Source organism: Dermochelys coriacea, chromosome 5 (genome assembly GCF_009764565.3).
Source record: "Dermochelys coriacea isolate rDerCor1 chromosome 5, rDerCor1.pri.v4, whole genome shotgun sequence".
Lineage (NCBI taxonomy): Eukaryota > Metazoa > Chordata > Testudines > Dermochelyidae > Dermochelys > Dermochelys coriacea.
In genome coordinates this window covers 82,890,555-82,913,132 of record NC_050072.1, presented here as the reverse complement: position 1 = coordinate 82,913,132, position 22,578 = coordinate 82,890,555, and the positions used below count along the sequence as shown (strand labels likewise).

The following is a 22,578-nucleotide window of genomic DNA, read 5'->3' as shown; positions in this document are numbered from 1 at the left end:
CCATCCTAGCCACTATGGATGTAGAAGCCCTCTACACCAACATTCCACACAAAGATGGACTACAAGCCGTCAGGAACAGTATCCCCGATACTGTCACGGCTAACCTGGTGGCAGAACTTTGTGACTTTGTCCTGACCCATAACTATTTCACATTTGGTGACAATGTATACCTTCAAATCAGCGGCACTGCGATGGGTACCCGTATGGCCCCACAGTATGCCAACATTTTTATGGCTGACTTAGAACAACGCTTCCTCAGCTCTCGTTCCCTAATGCCCCTACTCTACTTGCGCTACATTGATGACATCTTCATCATCTGGACCCATGGAAAAGAAGCTCTTGAGGAATTCCACCATGATTTCAACAATTTCCATCCCACCATCAACCTCAGCCTGGACCAGTCCACACAAGAGATCCACTTCCTGGACACTACGGTGCTAATAAGCGATGGTCACATAAACACCACCCTATATCGGAAACCTACTGACCGCTATTCCTACCTACATGCCTCTAGCTTTCATCCAGATCATACCACTCGATCCATTGTCTACAGCCAAGCGCTACGATATAACCGCATTTGCTCCAACCCCTCAGACAGAGACAAACACCTACAAGATCTCTATCATGCATTCCTACAACTACAGTACTCACCTGCTGAAGTGAAGAAACAGATTGACAGAGCCAGAAGAGTACCCAGAAGTCACCTACTACAGGACAGGCCCAACAAAGAAAACAGAACGCCACTAGCCATCACCTTCAGCCCCCAACTAAAACCCCTCCAACGCATCATCAAGGATCTACAACCTATCCTGAAGGACGAGCCATCGCTCTCTCAGATCTTGGGAGACAGACCAGTCCTTGCTTACAGACAGCCCCCCAATCTGAAGCAAATACTCACCAGCAACCACACACCACACAACAGAACCACTAACCCAGGAACCTATCCTTGCAACAAAGCCCGTTGCCAACTCTGTCCACATATCTATTCAGGGGATACCATCATAGGGCCTAATCACATCAGCCACACTATCAGAGGCTCGTTCACCTGCGCATCTACCAATGTGATATATGCCATCATGTGCCAGCAATGCCCCTCTGCCATGTACATTGGCCAAACTGGACAGTCTCTACGTAAAAGAATGAATGGACACAAATCAGACGTCAAGAATTATAACATTCAAAAACCAGTTGGAGAACACTTCAATCTCTCTGGTCACTCGATCACAGACCTAAGAGTGGCTATACTTCAACAAAAAAGCTTCAAAAACAGACTCCAACGAGAGACTGCTGAATTGGAATTAATTTGCAAACTGGATACAATTAACTTAGGCTTGAATAGAGACTGGGAATGGATGAGTCATTACACAAAGTAAAACTATTTCCCCATGGTCTTTCTCCCTCCCACCCCACCCCCCACTGTTCCTCTGATATTCTTGTTAACTGCTGGAATTAGCCTACCTGCTTGTCACCATGAAAGGTTTTCCTCCTTCCCCCCCCTGCTGTTGGTGATGGCTTATCTTAAGTGATCACTCTCCTTACAGTGTGTATGATAAACCCATTGTTTCATGTTCTCTGTGTGTGTGTATATAAATCTCTCCTCTGTTTTTTCCACCAAATGCATCCGATGAAGTGAGCTGTAGCTCACGAAAGCTTATGCTCTAATAAATTTGTTAGTCTCTAAGGTGCCACAAGTACTCCTTTACTATTATTTATATTCATGCTAGCTTGAATAATGTGTGTACATGCGTTGAGAATCACACTTCTATCTCTCAGTGTAGACAGCCTAAACTGTGCTTTCATTTGGTTTAGGTTAATCCACTTTGTGTGGAGTAAGTGTGTCCACATGGGGAACTAGTGCAGAACAGCTATTGTATTTTTAGTTCACACCCTAATTTAATTTTGCAAGAGCTTTCCTTTGTATACAAGCCTTAAGATTCAGGATCCACCATCCAAACAAATTCAAAGACTTGAATAATTTCCTTCCGTAGCACAATAGGTTCATACATAAACTATGTTTCATAACTACAAGGTTATATCTATGATGAACTCTGAACCATGTATGAAACAGTTTGAACACTATTTAACCCTGTTTGGGCTAAATTGTTTCTCTTTGTGATTTGGCTAGCCAGCGACAGGACCAACTATTTAAAAAAAAAAAAACACAACAAAAAACAAAACCTTGCAAAGAACATATTTGGTACTAACCAAGAAAATACTGGTACAGTAAGATATTTTGGAATATAATGGCTGTATTAGACCATGCTTGTCAAAAGCTATGTGAATAACCTCACTGTTAAAAGAGCAGCAGTGGTACTAATTTTCAGACATGTTTTAATCTTTGCTGAACAGGCAAAGATAATAGGAGCTTCTAGTAACACTGCTGATAAATGCATTAAGCATTTGTGCTGTTAATATTGATTTCCAGAGGATTATAATATCTGCTTCAGCTAAAACCTGACATGAAGTTTTCTTGTCATGTTAAAAAGTACCTGTTCTGTAATTTTAAATTTTAAGATTACAAACAAAAAAACAAACTCCACTAGAATTTTTTCCATCAAATGCATCCGATGAAGTGAGCTGTAGCTCACGAAAGCTTATGCTCTAATAAATTTGTTAGTCTCTAAGGTGCCACAAGTACTCCTTTTCTTTTTCCACTAGAATTGGGTCAGTTCTGAAATAATTTGTTCTGTGAAAGAAAGGCAATAAGCCTCAACAAAATGCTACAATGTTTTTTGATTGATTGCCACAGTCAAGCTTTCCATCAGATAAAAAGGTTAAATTATTCATTTAGCACCTGATTCTGTCATCCATTCTCATGTAGAGTAGTGCCTTATCATGCAAGCAGTCCTACTGATTTCTAGGAGAACAGCAAACAAGAATGAGTCCTGGAGAAAGATTCAGGCCTTTAACTAAAACACTGGCAAAAACAAAAAATGTTACATGTAAAGTTCTGAATAGAAATTTTTAGAAGCTGATTTTTAGGTAGATAGTATTTGTACTCCCTGTTACCACTATATGATGTACGAGTTCTTTCCCATCACTCCTGTTGCATTTTCTCTCTTGAAGCCTGTGGTACATTTTAAGGGTAATGTGGAGTGTCTTTTCCATGCATCTTTGATCGGTATTAATGGGAGTCTCATGCCTAACTCCTTATGCATCACACAAATCATATATGCATAAAAGGTCTGAAGCTGCTGTGTGCATTCCTGTTCAGAGGCTTCTGCAAATTTTGTTTCCTTAGCAGATATAGGCTCCCATTTTCTATTGCATTAATTCTATTCACATGAGACATATAGACATCCTTGTTTTTGAAAAATCTGTTTATACAGATGGACTGAGTAACTCTGCGTTCAAACATATCAACAGGACCCATTGTACCTAGAGATTACACAGTACAAATAAACTAAATTATTCCTAGACAAGAACACCACTTTCCATCTCACATCCAGTGGCTCTTTGGATACATGAAACACTGCTACAGCATTCACCCTTTTCTTCACACAACTGAAAATATAATAAAATATGATTTGGCTGACAGAAGATCATCACTATCAATATTAATTCATTTACTTCTGTCTTCTCACTAGCTTTTCTGGTTGCTGGCATTATATCTTTCACGTCATCTCTAATTTGGCAAGTGGAACATCAATCACACAGTCTTTGCCTCCTTGCTTTAGAAGAAGGCAGTTAGTGACAGAAAATTTGCTTTCATAATCTTGGGAGTCTGTACCAGTTTTGCCAGCTTTAGCATCTGCTGTCTCCTCTGTCTGTATTTAATCTTTAGATACTGTTTCACACTCATCACCGCAACATACAAATATAGGAACTGCAATACTAAATCAGACTGGTGAACCATATAGTTCTGTATACTGCCTGACAATGGCCAGTACCAGCTGCATCAGAAGAAGATGCAGGAAAACCTACAGTGGACAACTATGAGATAACATGTCCATAGGGGATGTGTTTTCCTATTTCTCCCTCTATCCCCACGAAGTGGCTGGTTTATGCTTGCAACCATGAGGTTTTATATCCTATTCTGATGGGGTGTGCAAACCACATACAAGGCAAGAAGGGGTTAAAGAGCTGCTTTGAGCTCAGGCATTCTTACCCCACCATACCTGTAAGGCATACCAATCTGGAAGGAAGAACCTTAAAAGGGAAGAGCCTTTAATATTGAGGGGTTTCCTAAAAATCCCTACCTATTCTCTATGAATATTGTTTTGCACCTGATTCAGTGTGAATGGAAAGGCAACAAAGTGAGAAAAGACACTAGAGCCTCCAATAGGTAGAAGTCAGAAAGAGAAATTCCTGGGTGTGGTGGGGGTAAGACAGGAGGCCCATTGCAAACGTACTCACACAGTTTTCTTTTCCCATCCTCAACTTCTCTCTCCTTGTCCTAATTCCAATTTAGGAAATGAGATCTCAGAGTATTTGAGAAGCTCTCTTCTCCCCATTCATGGGAGTGAGAAGTAGCATGTGTGTATTCAGTTACCCTTCTTGGATTTTATGCATCACTTAATGTTATTTAAAGTTATGTCTGTCTGCTCCCACCTGCACAACCATATTAGCAGAAAAGTGTATAATAACCATTAGGACTCAATGAGGCCTCTTGTATATACCACAAACATGTTTTTTCTCAAACCATTTTCAGCTACCTTCCAATTTGTCACATCTGACACTTTTCAAAATCATAGCCGCTCTCATTGTCATGCTTTGAGATGTCCAACCAGCGACGCTCAAAGTGTAATAAAACCATGGCATCATCTAAGCTTCTGAAATATAGTGTTTGCCAGTCAGTGATTTGTAAGGGTTTTGTTTGTTTGCTTTTAGGAAACCCCTCAGTATACAAGGACGGGACCAGGGTATTATGATTCAGAAACTATTTGTATCAATAAGTATTCAACTGCAATGCAATCAGAAACACCAAAACAAAGGAGCAGTGTGAATGTTCGTTTCCCCTGCAGTTCAGACACCGCCCCCATACTTTTTTTTAAATCCAGAGGAAAGAGTGGAAAGTAACAAAAACCACATGTAGTGACCTTTTACTTTTGTAACATTCATTCACTCTTGCCCTTTCCTACCCTTTGCTTTTTTTCAATCCATTGCTGAGAGAAGTCTAACCAAAGACTCTTACTCAGGTGAATAGTACTAATGCCATAACAGAGTGGGGTGCTACCTGCTGTTATGAACAGGAACATTGCAGAAAGAAGTGAGGGAATGACCATTTTAAGATGACTTCAGTAGGCCTGCTTATGTGGGTAAGGGATGTAGGGTCAGGCCCTTAGTTTGTAGATTCTTGCTTTGTCTTTGATTTTTCCATGTGATGTATAAAATACTAACATGCGATGTGGCACCACAAGACATATTCCCTTCAAAGAGAAAGGGAGCATCATTTTAGAGAGGCTTGGGAGGTGAGGGGGTGGAGACAAGTGTACATATTTTGGACTGGATCGTCCCACTGTAGAAAAATCCAGGGGAGAGAGTTCTGGAAGAGGAAGCATGTGCAAGAATATCCCTTCAGAATTCCTCCCCAGTCATTCTCTTGAGGTGTCAGATAGGTTTGTTTTCCATATGGGACCCAACAAAACACCTGGAAAATACTGAAGGATTCAAGTGTAGCCAGTGTAATTAAATCAAAGATCCTCTGCCTCTGCACTAGTGACTAGATTCACAAAAGGACTTAGGCGCCTGTCACTGTAGGAACCTAAATCCCAGAATCAGTTCCCACAGGTATTCACAAAACCCCTCTCAGCGGTCCCTGAATCCTGTAGGCCTGAACCTAAAAATTGCTCAGCACCTAAATTTTTGCAGTAAAGTTTCCTGGTAACTGACATTTCTACCTCTGAGCATAAGCACTGCAACTCCACAGCAGGCATCCAAATGCCTAAGTCCTCATAAATTCACAAACTAGGAGTAGGTAGATAGTGTTCCTCCACCTAATTCACTAGCGGGGCCTGATTTAGAAAGCGAGCTCCAACCTCAGCTACTAGATCAGGCCCCTAATAGGCAATCTCATACAAAATGAGGGAGGTGGGGGAGAGAAAGTCCGTCACAACTTTTAGCCCAGTGGTTAGGGTAGTCATCTGGGATATCTCTGGTTCAAGACCCCCCTCCATCTGAGGTTGAAAAAGGGTTGAACAGGGACCTGCCACCTTTCAGGTGAATGCCCTAGTCACCAGGCTATGGGATATTCTGATGTGGGGTTCCCTCGGTTTCTCCTGTTGAAGCTGTTGTACTCTGAATTTTTTTTAATTATTTATCCATCGACATTCATATCAGGACACCTAATTTTCTTTGTGAATCTAGCCCTTAATGCAGGTTTATTTTCTGGAGAAGAAAGAGTTTGAGCAGTATTTTAAATAAAGACAATAACTAATTTTGAAGGCAGACTAATTGTAGAGCAGCCATTTCCTGTTCATGAGAGGTCTTACATTCTTTACATTTTCATTTTTGAGAAAGGGTGAGGGAAGATGATTTCACAGTTATTTTATCAAATTAAATAGATACTTTGATAGGGCACAGTAATGCCAACTGGTTAGAATTTACAGCAGAAATGTCTGTAGACATTCACTTTCCAGTTACAAAAATAAATAAATAAAATTAACAGAATTTTTAAAATGTGGATTGCAGCAGTATCCTTATTTCTAGTGTATAGTGGCTAATTCAAGTCGTATGACTAAACCACAGAGGGCAACAAATAGCACCTTTACTATATATTCAAGAAAAAGTATCAATCTTCCTTTCTGGGTATATAAAAAGTACCATTTTATCAATGTATGAAACAAATATAAAACAACATTCCACACCTTACATGGTTTAAAGACATGGGGTATTTGGAGGATGGAAGGGCACAGAGGGAGATATAACAACTCTGAGCCTGATCTTGAACCAACCAAAGATTATAGATGGAATTTTCAAATGTGCCAAAGTGACTTAGGAACACAAGTCTCATTCTAAAATCAATGGGATTTATGCTGCTAAATATTTAGTTGCTTTTTAAAATTCCATACTATGGGTGTGCTGCTTTTGATTTCAAGAAGAGCAGGACTGGGCCTCAGTAATAGTACAAGGTTAAATTGGCTGCCTAGTGAGTAGAAATTCTGAAGAAGATACCTATCACTTAATTATCTAAACCCTTGGATGCAAGTTTCTTAGAGACAAACCTCTCCAGCCATTTAAAGGAATGATGTTAACAGGATCCACAGGAAGATCCATCTACTGTAGTTTTCTAACTGGGAGATGGTTGTTGTGACGCTAGGTCTTGAGGGAGGGTGAAGGAAGGGGTTTACAAAAAATAAAATTAAAAACAAGAACCCAATGAGAGTGGAAGAATCCCTCACACAATATAAAGAAAGAACCCCTCCACCTTTTCCCCTACTGAACTGTATGGGAAAGTCTAACAGAATTTATTATAAAAAGGACAATCTTTCTGTAGAGTTATTTAGCAATGGAATTTAATAGAAAATTTTATCCCTGCTATAGAATATCTATCCAGGATGGTTAAAAAAACTAGATACAAAGATCTCATTTTCTATTCAATCCTGTAGGGTTTTAGAGTAAATTGTATAAAATCCTATAGGTTTCTATACAAAAGTCCTAACAGTTAATAAAGGGAAACAAAGACAACCTTCAGTACCCATCTTGCAGTTTTTACTTGTTTTCATTACTCAAGTCTGCTTTACAATGCATTGACTTTAACCATCAAAAAGTTAAATATTAACATTACAGCAATCTGTCATGTAATTGATACAGCTATACTCAGTTGACCTTAGCTTCAAATGAATTTATTCAGACTTTAAAGAGGTAGTGATAGCAATAAACATGTCTGTTCAGATTCAGAAGCTCTCTCAAATGTCACTTAGCTTCACAAAAAAACAACACTTGTTAAGCTGTTTGCTCACAACTTGCAAATTATGAGATGACTATACTCCTTTATAATTTCACAGCTTGTCACCACACAAAAACACCCAATAAATGGGAACAGATCCAGATTCCAGTGAAAAAGATGTGTAAGAGTCACGCTGATAGTACTCCAGGAGGCTAGGGCAGCCAAAACTTTAAAAGTGCTACCAACATGAGACAGGCGGCTGCTGTTGATCAGGAGCTACACTTAGGGTCCAAACCAATTCATAACAGTTTCATCCATTCACTTAGCCCTGGTCTGCACTGGGGGAGGGGGAATATCGATCTAAGTTACGCAACTTATGCTACATGAATAACATAGCTGAAGTTGACGTACTTAGATCGATTTACCATGGTGTCTTCACTGCGGTGAGTCGACTGCTGCTGCTGCTGCTCCCCCGTCAACTCAACCTGCGCCTCTCACGGCACTGGAGTACAGGAGGGTCAATTTATCACATCTAGACTAAATGCGATAAATCGATCCCCACTAGATCGATTGCTGCCCGCCGATCCAGCGGGTAGTGAAGACATACCCTTAGATTAACTCTTTTAAAAAAAAAAATCTGAACTATTTACATGGATAACTTTTTTTTGCAGTTTCTCTCCATATACTATAGCAACTGATTACATACAGTGTGTAGAAAACTTGTTGCACTGGGCCATTACAATATGGCCCATGGATTTTAACAGATATTTAAAGCCTAATGAATTCTGGCATCTCACCTTTGTTGCAATATCCTTCTGTAGAAGCAGTTTTAGGTTCTTCTATAAAAGTCACCCAGGAATTCACCCTCCAGGCCTGTCTATACTAAAGATGTTTTTAATCAAAATATCCCACCATCACCAACCCTGGTTAAGTTCCACTGGTTTTAACAATATTAAGAGGCTTAGTATAGAATGGCTGTGTGCCACTAGGCCTGTGAACATAGTGTAGAGTTCAAGAGATCCACCCAAATTGAACTTTTCAGGATCCTTTTAAAATGGATTTGGGGAGCCCCGTGTGGGTTTGGATGATCAAGTTCTACACTGACCTCAGCATACTACTGTAAAGGCACTCTCCACCTACTTCCAGAACTCCTCCTCACCTCCTATTTTGCAGGGAAGGGATGATACAGGTGATGTGAGCGACCCTCCCTCTTCACAACCACATATTTTATTGTCTAAGCTGAGTGAAATGCCAACACATGCACCATGCAATAAATGGTGAAAAGTAAATTTGATTTATCTTTCCAGTTTTAATCTAAAGTAACAAAATAAATGTTACAGACTCTGTGGATTTTGATTTTTGCCATGTTACAGGGTATGAACTTTTTGTAACTCTGACTTGGTAACGTGAGTGTGGACAGGAAATATTTCTTAGCATTTCTGTATATCATACTTTTCTTCCAGTCAAGCTAATATATTAGTGTCCTTTATATCTTTTAAATTTAGAAGTATGGAAAACAAACTTGACGTAAAATGGCCACACTGAGTTAGTCATGGATTACTGTAAATTTCATTGCACTAGTCACGTTTCCCATAATCAAGATATTAGAGATGATATAGTAGTTTATCTTTATTATTATTATTACTCAGATTTATTATTTTAAGCTGAATATTTGCACATTAGTGTATGATAGGTGTATTCTTTGAAATCCTAGCCCTGAATATTACTATCCTACTAATTCCATGGAGAACTGTATTCTTAATCGTGCAGTCTCTAAACCAAGGGCCTGTTCCTATGGCCTATCCCAGTGTTACTATCTCTCATGATTTTATCAAGTCTCATGATCTTTGATGTTTTTCGTCGTGCCCCAGATGTTGGAATCAGATTGCATGAAAATTCCAGCTTTCATTACAAAAAAAGTTGAGTCCTCATGGTTGTGGAAAGCTTCAAAACATGAAGCAAGTGCACCTTAAAATGTCAGAAAATAGAAATGTATTGTTTTAAAAAATAATCTCTGGATTTTTAATCCAATCTCATTACTTTCAAAAGGTTGGGGTTGGCAGTACTGCAGGCACCCCCAGGAAGCCATGCCCATAGATATTGTTCTTCCACAATTGAGTAGTTGAAGTCACAGAGCAAAATACAGCAGAAAAGAGCTCTTGGCAAAATATCCCTGGGTCTAGATAGGATAACATGGAGTGGAGAGTACTTGATCTCCAATTCCACACCAGGCTCTGCCCCAGAAAATAAAAAAAAGTTTGAAGACTGGAAAATAGATGGACTTGAGACATACAAGCATCTACAGACTCCTGATGAGCAGAGAGAACATGCAGGTATACCTCCCAGTCTTCAATCTTGTACATATATTTCGCTGGTTATAAATCTGTGATGCATTAAATAATTGTAATCTAGTCTCGTGCCTAGTAACAAAGATTTAGAATGCAGAACTGAACAGAACTTTCTTGAAACTTTCAGGATGATGGAGTTTCACTCATTTAGACCCTGTCTATGCTAGGAAATTTTAAGGGAAAAAAAATCCCACTGGTGCTGCCATTAGCACAGGTGGGAGCACTATATACACATGATTTTGGGAGCATTGAACAGTGTCAGTTAAACCTGCAGTAACAAGATCAAAAGACTTAGGACTTGATTTTGCATCCTCCACTCCCACTGACTTTAGCCTCACTTCTTCCAATCTAGTTACTGAATTAAGAATTACATTTATCCCCAACCCTCCTTCTAAAATAAAATATTAAATAGTTACCTTATAAAAGAAATTAGTACGTCCTACAGATCCTATTTTCCCAGTGTGGTTCATGAAAGAAATGTTTCCTTCAGTAGCCCCATAAAACTCACACATTTTGATGTCACCAAATCGGCCTAAAAACTCTCTCCATACATCACTCCTTACTCCATTTCCAACTGCCAAGCGAACTTTGTGATCTTTTTCTCCTTCTTTCTATTAAGAGAGAAATTAAAGAAGATTTTAAAGAATAAAATATTGTAATGCATGTGTTTGATTGTAGCAGATATTACAAAAAAAATGTACAAACTTTCAGACATCCAACAGAAATCAAAAAGAGAAACTAACAACAAGTTAAATTACAGTGCATTTCTAATGTTGTGAACTATATCTAAGATACAGCTGTAGTTCACCAAACACTGAACCAGTGTCATAAATATATGCATGTAAATTGACTCCAACAGTTAAAATGTTGCTTAGATGAATATTTAAAAAAGGATGCTTGGATTAGAGAATATAAATATATGCAGGTTTTTAAAAAAATTAACCTATCATTCTTCTCTCTAGAACAACTTTACATTAAAAATTGATGTTGGGGAGAGGTTAGTAAAATGAATAGGGAAAAGCAGGAATTGCTTCTGTAACAGATTTACATCAGGAGAGGTTATCAGTTACTTCCTTGTCCTTTCAAATGCATTATAACTTTCATGAAATCTTGGTTGATTCTCAAACGATTACAAATTATGAGCATTCCTGTCCTGATTAGAGCATCTAATCCATCTCCTATAGCATCTTCAATATTAAGACTTGCAACTTGGGCTGTTGATTAATTGCAGTTAACTCACGCAATTAACTCAAAAAAATTAATCATGATTAATCGCAGTTCAATCGCACTGTTAAACAATAGAATACCAATTGAAATTTATTAAATATATTGAATGTTTTTCTATACTTTCATATATATTGTATTCTGTGTTGTAACTGAAATCAGTATATATTATTTGATTCAAATATTCACACTGTAAAAATGATAAACAAAAGAAATATTTTTAATTCACCTCATACAAGTACTATAGTGCAATCTTTGTCATGAACATGCACCTTACAAATGTAGATTTTATTTTGTTACATAACTACACTCAAAAACAAAAAACAAATTTAAAACTTCAGAGCCTAGGCTATTAGCCAGGATGGGCAGGGATGGTGTTCCTAGACTCTCTTTTCCAGAAGCTGGGAATGGGCGACTTGGAACGGATCACTTGATTACCTGTTCTGTTCATTCCCTCCGAGACACCTGGCATTGGCCACTGTTGGAAGATATGCTAAACATCCGTATGCCCCTGCATGCTTCGGCCACCATTCCAGAGGACATGCCTCCATGCTGATGACGCTTGTTAAAAAAATAATGCGTTAATCAAATCTGTGACTGAACTCCTAGGAGGAGAATTGTCCCCTGCTCTGTTTTACCCGCATTCTGCCATATATTTCATATTATAGCAGTCTCGGATGATGACCCAGCACATGTTGTTCATTTTAAGAACACTTTCACTGCAGATTTCACAAAACGCAAAGAAGATACCAATGTGAGTTTTCTAAAGATAGCTACAGCACTTGACCCAAAGTTTAAGAATCTGAAGTGCCTTCCAAAATTTGAGAGGGACGAGGTGTGGCGAATGCTGTCAGAAGTCTTAAAAGAGCAACACTCCAATGCAGAAACTACAGAATCCAAACCCCAAAAGAGAAAAATCAACCTTCTGCTGGTGGCATCTGACCCAGATAATAAAAATGAACATGCGTCAATCCACACTGCTTTGGATTGTTATCAAGCAGAACCCATCATCAGCATGGACGCATGTCCTCTGGAATGGTGGTTGAAGATGAAGAGACACATGAATCTTTAGTGCATCTGGCACGTAAATATCTTGGGACTCTGGCTACAACAGCGTCATAAGAATGCCTGTTCTTACTTGCAGGTGACATTGTAAACAAGAAGCGGGCAGCATTATCTACTGCAAATGTAAAGAAATTTGTTTGTCTGAGCAATTCGCTGAACAAGAAGTAGGACAGAGTGGACTTGCAGACTCTAAAATTGTAGATTGTTTTATTTTTGAATGCAAGGATTTTTGTACATCATTCTACATTTGTAAGTTCAACTTTCATGATAAAAACATTGCACTACATTACCTGTCTTAGGTGAATTGATAAATACTATTTCTTTTGGGGGTTTTTACAGTGCAAGTACTTGTAATCAAAACAAATATAAATAGAGCACTATATACTTTGTATTGTGTTATAATTGAAATCAATATATTTGAAAATATAGAAGACATCCAAAAATATTTAAATAAATGGTATTCTATTATTGTTTAATCACACCATTAATCACGATTAATTTTTTAATCGCTTGATAGCCCTACTTGCAACCTTTTTTTTTTTTAAAACTCAAAATTTTGTTCAATGTTTCTTGGACTATTTTAGCCTCCTTATTCACGGCAATCTCTAGTATTGCTAGCTCTCATAATTTTATCAGGAGAATCACAATATTAGGCATTTCTCTTAAAGCACCAGATCCTGGATTCAGTTGATTACATGAGAATCTCAGCTTTCATTTAGAAAAAAATTCTAGTGATTATGGTTGCAGGGAAAAGCTTGGAAATGTGATCTAAGTATATTCCAAAGGCGCAAACACTAGAAGGCAAATAAAAAGAACCCAACATCAAGTGGAGTGCCCCAGGGGTCGGTCCTGGGGCCCGTTTTGTTCAATATCTTCATAAATGATCTGGAGGATGGTGTGGATTGCACTCTCAGCAAATTTGCGGATGATACTAAACTGGGAGGAGTGGTAGATACGCTGGAGGGGAGGGATAGGATACAGAAGGACCTAGACAAATTGGAGGATTGGGCCAAAAGAAATCTAATGAGGTTCAATAAGGATAAGTGCAGGGTCCTGCACTTAGGATGGAAGAATCCAATGCACCGCTACAGACTAGGGACCGAATGGCTCGGCAGCAGTTCTGCGGAAAAGGACCTAGGGGTGACAGTGGACGAGAAGCTGGATATGAGTCAGCAGTGTGCCCTTGTTGCCAAGAAGGCCAATGGCATTTTGGGATGTATAAGTAGGGGCATAGCGAGCAGATCGAGGGACGTGATCGTTCCCCTCTATTCGACACTGGTGAGGCCTCATCTGGAGTACTGTGTCCAGTTTTGGGCCCCACACTACAGGAAGGATGTGGATAAATTGGAAGGAGTACAACGAAGGGCAACAAAAATGATTAGGGGTCTAGAGCACATGACTTATGAGGAGAGGCTGAGGGAGCTGGGATTGTTTAGTCTGCAGAAGAGAAGAATGAGGGGGGATTTGATAGCTGCTTTCAACTACCTGAAAGGGGGTTTCAAAGAGGATGGCTCTAGACTGTTCTCAATGGTAGCAGATGACAGAACGAGGAGTAATGGTCTCAAGTTGCAATGGGGGAGGTTTAGATTGGATATTAGGAAAAACTTTTTCACTAAGAGGGTGGTGAAACACTGGAATGCGTTACCTAGGGAGGTGGTAGAATCTCCTTCCTTAGAGGTTTTTAAGGTCAGGCTTGACAAAGCCCTGGCTGGGATGAGTTAACTGGGACTTGGTCCTGCTTTGAGCAGGGGGTTGGACTAGATGACCTTCTGGGGTCCCTTCCAACCCTGATATTCTATGATTCTAACATTATTTATTTTTAAAAATCTCATGATTTTAAAGCTGAACTCATTTTCTGAATGTGTGAGTTTGGCAATATTGAATCCCTGCAAGTGAGCTGAGTGCATGAATTAAATAGAGGATTTTATGAGAGACAACTATCAACTACATAGTACTGTCTATCTGCTAATAAGTCTAGAGTGAAACTGCAACAATGAAAGACATACAAAGAATGTATTGGAGACTTGGGGTATGTCTGCACTGGAATAAAAGATCTGTGGTGTGGCTGTGACTGGCCTAGGTCAGCTGACTCGGGCTTGTGGGACTCGGGCTGCAGAGATAAACCCTGCTGCGTAAACATTCAGACTTGGGCTGGAGCTTGTGCTCTGGGACCCTCCCCCCTTTATTTGTTTATCATTAAATAAACTTTTACTTGATTTCACTATAAACATATCTAAGTGCTGTATGTTACACGGAGCAGTGATCCAGTGAATCTAGTAAACTGGGGTTTTTTTGGAAACAGTAAATCCCTCATCCACACTGCTGGGTGCCAGCAGAAGAGTAATTGTGAGCACAGGAGAGATCAAGCTCCAGGCCCTCAGTTTCAGTGCAAGCCCGACCATGGTTTGGAGCATCCAGTTCAGGGAAAATCCAGCTTTGCCTCATGGCCCTGAGCTGGAGCATGCTCAGTTGCTCTGTTGGGATGATACCTGTGGAGTCTGGTCAGCACTAGGAGCTGTGAGAGGCTCGAGCATCTTCAGTGAGAACAGAGTCTTCTTAGATTTTAACTCCTCTAAGCATGTGCAAACTGCAATTTTTTCCAAAAACTTGTAAACTCGTCAAATTTGGGCACATTTTCATGGGCACAACAAAAGGTCACATTCCAACTAAATTTCAACTCACTGCTTCAAAGCATGGGAGCCCTACCACTGTTCAAACAAAAGGTCACCAGAATTTTTTTTTTTTAAATCATGGGTCAAACAATGTATTCCCTCCCCAGCTTTGATCTTGGAAATGGCTGAAGTGTTTTGGCTGAAATTAAAGTCAGGCTGAGGCAGATATATAGCATGTAAAATTTCAGCCCAGACTGTTGAAGCTTGGCAATGTTTAAGCAATTAAAAATAAGATTTCAATCATGGGAATTGCAAGACCACCTTAATCTTACCAGCCTCACCTTAAATACTATTTCTAGACAAATAAACCAAAATCTAATGCATTGCTGCATTCTTGATAAGTGATGAACTAAGGTCAGACAACACTACTAACAGTGGCTGCTTTAGAAAACAGGGAGGCAATTTCAAGCTCTTGCCATGCATGTTATTTGGAGCTCCATTGTTAGACCTTAGAACACTATGGTGGAGAAAATGAGTATTTAAGTACACATTTCAAGTGAACTCTGAATTTCCTTTTTGAACTGTGGAACTTGTATTACACTGTGTATGTGTCAAAAGTGCACATTTTTCTTCCCCTTCCCCTCCCCCCCAATTCGCTTTAAGAATGGATAACTCACTATGAGGGAAGAGCAAAGAACCCCACTTCAGTGAACCAGAAATAAATCCATATTTCGTACATTTTGGCATCTCTTATCATGCAAGTATCTAAAGCATCCATCATCCTGTTACAATCACTGTTCCATTCAGCTGGCTTTTACCGCATTCCTGTTTTTACCTTCCCCTACTGCTCTGTGACCTCATTTTGCAGTAAGAATTATGTAACCACCCGATTCTATAAAGTCACATACAACTTTGCTCTTTTCCTACCCCAGCAGCTCTGTGATCTTGTTTCAACATGTGATTCATTATTCAGCATGATGGACCTGATGGAGGGTGTTACCAGCAACAATAGTGTCCAAATACAGCAGTGATGCAATAAGTGCCTGACTTTGTAAAATTTGGATGTCATATCATAATGTAGATCTTCATACATCTGAGAGATGCAATGAGGTTTTACATGTATTTTAAATTTACCAAATATTGAAGAGCTTGCGACTACCACTATACTTTGAAAAAGTGTGTTTAAATGCCATCTTGAATTTCAGTAGCTTTGTGATTCATTTTGCTTCTAGAAAACTATTCACCCTCCGAGTGCTATAAAATTGAAATAGATAAGTCAATTTGATTTAAAGTAGCAACTATTTTACAATTAGTTATTTTTCTTTCAATTTCATTGCTACACTGAAATTAATGTGTCAGTTGCTGAACTACAGTTACCCCTGGCTGAGGTCATTGATTTCTCAGTTATTCAAAAGTAAAGACTTCTGGTAACACCCCACTGAAAACAAAACAAAGAACTTCTTTCACTGAGATAATTTCTTCAACAATGAACAGAAGAGAGTGTAAAAAAAGTATACATAGATTGAATGGCTTATTCATAAACCAAGGGAAATTGAAGCTCTTTAGAGATCAAGTTAAGATATAGGTAACTGTTTCCATTTATTCTTTTCAGGAACAAAGACAAAGTTGTTGATGATATGCTGAAGAACAATTCCACACAAGGGACCAGGCTCTGTTCTTATTTCCACCAGTGCAAATCCAGAATCAATAGTGGAATCAGTGGTCTCAATCCTCAGCCTCATTATGGCTGCTTTGCACTGCTGCCTTATGGCCCTAAACTCAGTGCACCTAGGCCCCAGAGGATCTTTCCTGCACAGGCACTTTCTCAGGAGGAGAAGAAATACAGATACTGCTGGGGATCTGGCCCAATGTCTCTCTGGGCATGTCTACACTTACTAGTAGATTGGCACTGCTGCAATTCATAGATACTAAGGTCAGAAGGGACCATTCTGATCATCTAGTCCGACCTCCTGCACAGCGCAGGCCACAGAATCTCACCCACCCACTCCTATGAAAAACCTCACCTATGTCTGAGCTATTGAAGTCCTTAAATGATGGTTTAAAGACTTCAAGGAGCAGAGAAGCCTACCTCAAGTCAATCATGCCCCATGCTACAGAGGAAGGCGAAAAACCTCCAGGGCCTCTCCAATCTGCCCTGGAGGAAAATTCCTTCCCGACCCCAAATATGGCGATCAGCTGAACTCTGAGCATATGGGCAAGATTCACCAGCCAGATAGTACAGAAAATTCTTTCCTGGGTAACTCAGATCCCACCCATCTAATATCCCATCTCAGGGAATTAGTCCTATTTACCCATAATATTTAAAGATCAATTACTTACCAAAATCCCATTAACCCATCATACCATCTCCTCCTAAACTTATCAAGTAGAATCTTAAAACCAGATAGATCTTTTGCCCCCACTGCTTCCCTTGGAAGGCTATTCCAAAACTTCACTCCTCTGATGGTTAGAAACCTTTGTCTAATTTCAAGTCTAAACTTCCTGGTGGCCAGTTTATACCCATTTGTTCTTGTGTCCACATTGGTGCTGAGCTGAAATAATTCCTCTCCCTCTCCTGTATTTATCCCTCTGATATATTTATAGAGGGCAATCATATCTCCCCTCAACCTTCTTTTAGTTAGGCTAAACAAGCCAAGCTCCTTAAGTCTCTTTTCATAAGACAAGTTTTCCATTCCTCGGATCATCCTAGTAGCCCTTCTCTGTACCTGCTCCAGTTGGAATTCATCCTTTTTAAACATGGGAGACCAGAACTGCACACAGTACTCCAGGTGAGGTCTCACCAGTGCCTTGTATAATGGTACTAAAACCTCCTTATCCCTACTGGAAATGCCTCTCCTGATGCATCCCAAAACCGCATTAGCTTTTTTTTTTTTTTTACAGCCATATCACATTGGCAGCTCATAGTCATCCTATGATCAACCAATACTCCAAGGTCCTTCTCCTCTTCCGTTACTTCTAATTGATGCGTCCCCAACTTATAACTAAAATTCTTGTCATTAATCCCTAAATGCATAACCTTACACTTCTCACTATTCAATTTCATCCTATTACTATTACTCCAGTTTACAAGGTCATCCAGATCCTCCTGTATAATATCCCGATCCTTCTCTGAATTGGCAATATCTCCCAGCTTTGTATCATCTGCAAACTTCATTAGCACACTCCCACTTTTTGTGCCAAGGTCAGTAATAAAAAGGATTAAATAAGATTGGTCCCAAAACCGATCCCTGAGGAACTCCACTGGAAACATCCCTCCAGCCTGACAGTTAGCCTTTCAGTAGGACCCGTTGCAGTCTTCCCTTTAACCAATTCCTTATCCACCTTTTGATGTTCATATTGATCCCCATCTTCTCCAATTTAACTAATAATTCCCCATGTGGCACGGTATCAAATGCCTTACTGAAATCTAGGTAAATTAGATCCACTGCATTTCCTTTATCTAAAAAATCTGTTACTTTTTCAAAAAAGGAGATCAGGTTGGTTTGGCACGATTTACCTTTTGTAAAACCATGTTGTATTTTGTCCCATTTACCATTGACTTCTGTCCTTAACTAATTTCTCCTTCAAAATTTTTTCCAGGACCTTGCATACTACAGATGTCAAACTAACTGGCCTGTAGTTACTCGGATCATTTTTTTTTCCTTTCTTAAAAATAGGAACTATATTAGCAATTCTCCAATCATTTGGTACTACTCCTGAGTTTACAGATTCATTAAAAATTCTTGCTAATGGGCTTGCAATTTCAGGTGCCAATTCTTTTAATATTCTTGGATGAAGATTATCTGGGCCCCCCGATTTAGTCCCATTAAGCTGTTTGAGTTTCGCTTCTACCTCAGATATGGTAATATCTACCTCCATATCCTCATTCCCATTTATCATGCTATCATTATCCCTAAGATCCTCTTTAGCCTTATTAAAGACTGAGGCAAAGTATTTGTTTAGATATTGGGCCATGCCTAGATTATCTTTAACCTCCACTCCATCCTCAGTGTTAAGCGGCCCCACTTCTTTCTTAGTTTTCTTCTTATTTATATGGCTATAAAACCTTTTACTATTGGTTTTAATTCCCTTTGCAAGGTCCAACTCTACTCGACTTTTAGCCTGTCTCACTTTATCCCTACATGTTCTGACCTCAATTAGATAGCTTTCCTTGCTGATCCCTCCCATCTTCCACTCCCTGTATGCTTTCTGCTTCTTCTTAATCACCTCTCTAAGTTGTTTGCTCATCCAGCTTGGTCTACAACTCCTTCCTATGAATTTTTTCCCCTTTCTTGGGATACAGGCTTCCGATAGCTTCTGCAGCTTTGATTTAAAGTCATCCCAGGCCTCCTCTACCTTTAGATCCATAAGTTCTTCAGTCCAATCCATTTCCCTAACTAATTTCCTTAATTTTTCAAAGTCAGCCCTTTTGAAATCAAAAACCCTAGTTGCAGATTTATTTTTGTTAATCCTTCCATTTAGTTTGAACTGAATTAGCTCATGATCACTTGAGCCAAGATTGTCCCCTACAACCATTTCTTCTATGAGGTCCTCGCTACTCACCAAAATTAAATCTAAAATGGCATCCCCTCTAGTCGGTTGAGCAACTACTTGATGAAGGAATCCATTAGCTATCGCATCTAGGAAAATCTGAGCCCTATTATTATTACTAGCACTGGTCTTCCAGTCTATATCTGGGAAGTTAAAGTCTCCCACGATCACGCAGTTTCCATTAGTATTTACTTTATTAAAGACGTTAAAAAGGGCTCTATCCATATCCAAATTAGATCCCGGAGGTCTATAGCACACCCCAAGCACTATCGTAGGAGAGGCTTTACTAGTTTTCTTCCCCAATGTAATTTTTGCCCAGACGGACTCTGTCTTATCCATTGCATCGCTTCTTATTTCTTTACATTCTACCTCATCATTGATATACAGTGCTACTCCACCACCTTTATCTTTGTTTCTGTCTTTCCTAAACAGCACATACCCTTCAATACCTGTAGTCCAGTCATGACTACTATTCCACCATGTTTCTGTTATCCCTATAATATCTGGTTTCGCTTCCTGCACCAGTAGCTCTAGTTCCTCCATTTTGTTACCTAGGCTCCTCGCATTGGTGTACAAACATCTTAATTTTTGCTGTTTGGCCTCGCTCACATTTTGTACCCCATTAGACACAGTCATTCTACAGCCAGTATAACCTATTAGACTAGTATCCACACCGCCCTCGCTCCTTATATACATTCTCCTACCCACAGCTGTATCCTTTCTTACTTCGTCTTCTTCCCTCTCAATGCTAAAATCTGGCGTGGAGATTACCTGGACATCTCCCAACCATCTCCCCCTAATTCCTCGTTTAAAGCTCTCTATCAGTTGTGCCAGCCTCCATCCTAGAAGTCTATTTCCTTCCCTACTCAGATGAAGTCCATCCCGAGAGAACTGTCCTCTGTCCGTGAATGCCTCCCAGTGGCCATACATCCCAAAGCCCTCCTTATAGCACCACTGCCTAAGCCATCTGTTGACAGTCATAATCTTGTCACACCTTTGTTGCCCTTTTCTAGGAACAGGAAGGATCCCGCTAAAGATCACCTGAGCCTCAATTTCGTTAAGCGTCTTTCCCAGTCTAGCATAGTCTCCCTTAATACTTTCCAGTGAGAATCTAGCCGTATCATTTGTTCCCACATGAAGGATAATTAGGGGATTCTTTTCCGCTCCCTTTAGGATCCTTTTCAACCTCAGGTCTACATCCTGTATCTTAGCACCCGGAAGACAGCACACCCTTCTATTCTCTGGATCAGCTCTAGTTACAGGCCTGTCTATTCTTCTCAATAAAGAGTCCCCGATCACATAGACCTGCCTTTTCCTGGTGACGGTGCTATGCTCCAGTCTCTCCCCTGTTCCCTCTGGCTGCAAGTTCTTTCCATTCCTATTTTCCCTTATAATCCTCTTCAACCCATCCTGTATCCTCCTGGGGCTCATATTTGGTGTAGTCTCCCTTGACTCTTCCGCTTTTCCTATAGGACTAGCCTCTCTTCTCTTCTTCCTTACCCTTCCACCTTCAACAAGTACCTGCTGAGCCTCTTCTTCCTTTTCCAACTCTGCAAACCTATTCCTAAGCTCTATTTCTCCTTCACTAGCCCGTCTTTTCCTCTTACAAGGCTTGTAGTCACATGCTTCCACTGACCACTTTCCTCACCCAGTCTCCCCTCAAAATTCCCAGCCCTGCTTCCATCCGTGAGTCTGAGCTTTTCCCTTCAGATGCCTCATATCTTTGCTCCATCATCTGCTCAAACCCCTTCCTAAACTCAACGAGACTTTCCACCTGCATCTCCACACCTCGGATCTTTTCCTCCATCAGCTCTATCAGACGGCATTTCATGCAGAAAAAACTCTTACCGGTTCCCCCCTCCAGGATCATGTACATACCACAGCTTCCACATCCAGTCATCCTCAATGTGTCTTCTACTACAGGAGTCACTCCCACAGCTGCCTCTGTATCTGTCATCGCCTTCCCACCTTAATCCTGTTAATCTGGGAAACACAAGCCACACCAAAAAGAACCACCCCCAGCAAAAGCAAACCCCAAACAAGCACCACAATACGAACTCCCCTTGCAAACTCCCACTCAAACTCCCCTGTTTAGAGCTCTGTTTGCTAGCTCCTGTGCCGCTGCCTTTATAGGACCTCTAGTCAGAAGCCCCACCCCCTAAGCAGGGCTCAGCTGCTCTCCCAGCACAAAGCCCCACCCCCAATCAGGGCTCAGCTGCTCTCCCAGAACAAAGCCCCTACACATACACTCTCTGGGCATGTCTACACTTACCAGTAGATTGGCACTGCTGCAATTGATGCAGCGAGAGTTGATTTAGTGGGTCTGACGCGCTAAAATCACTGGGCGAGCACTCTCCCATCCATTTGTGTACTCCACCTCCCCGAGAAGCATAAGGGAAGTTGACGAGAGACACTCTCCCATTGACAGCACAGCGTAGCCACCGCGATAAGTGGCTCTAACTACGTTAACTTCAGTTACGTTATTCATGTAACTGAAGTTGCGTAAGTTAAATCAATTTACCATGGTGGTGTAGACCAGCCCTTTTTGGCTGCAACTTTAATGCCATCAACAGTAAAAGACAGGGCTGCTAGATTTCAGGAAATGTTTTTCTGAAGTATCTAGCAATTCCTGCAAAAGCACAAAGGAATCACATGGAGGTACCAAAGCCCAATGCTGGAGAGTGACCTTTCAACCATCCCTGCAGTCCAGCTTCACACACTTAATGATTCAATTAGATTTAATTGTTGAAGTTACAAGGCTTGTAATTTAGTCAAGTGCATGATGGTGACATTAACCAATTAAGGGAGGACCCTCTAAAAGCTTCCTGGAGACATTCTGTGGACAAGGAGTGCAGGTGGAGCAACTGGAGAACTCCTGCATGCTAATGAAATTGACTTCATGTCAGCTCTGAATTGGCCAGTGTAGCAGGAAGTGTTGGATTGGGGTAGG

General features: G+C 40.2%; 1 protein-coding gene across 2 annotated transcripts in view; it reads right to left on the bottom strand.

The window, feature by feature from the left end:
* SLC27A6 (solute carrier family 27 member 6) overlaps positions 1-22,578 on the bottom strand; it is a 59,485-nt gene that overhangs the window by 11,475 nt on the left and 25,432 nt on the right. Inside the window, exon 5 of one of the 2 annotated variants that reach the window (XM_038403705.2) lies at positions 10,593-10,787. The exons of the other annotated variant lie outside the window; for it this stretch is intronic. Coding sequence (XP_038259633.1) covers positions 10,593-10,787 — 195 coding nt within the window. The remainder of the gene's footprint in view (positions 1-10,592; positions 10,788-22,578) is intronic. 2 annotated transcript variants of the gene reach the window in all.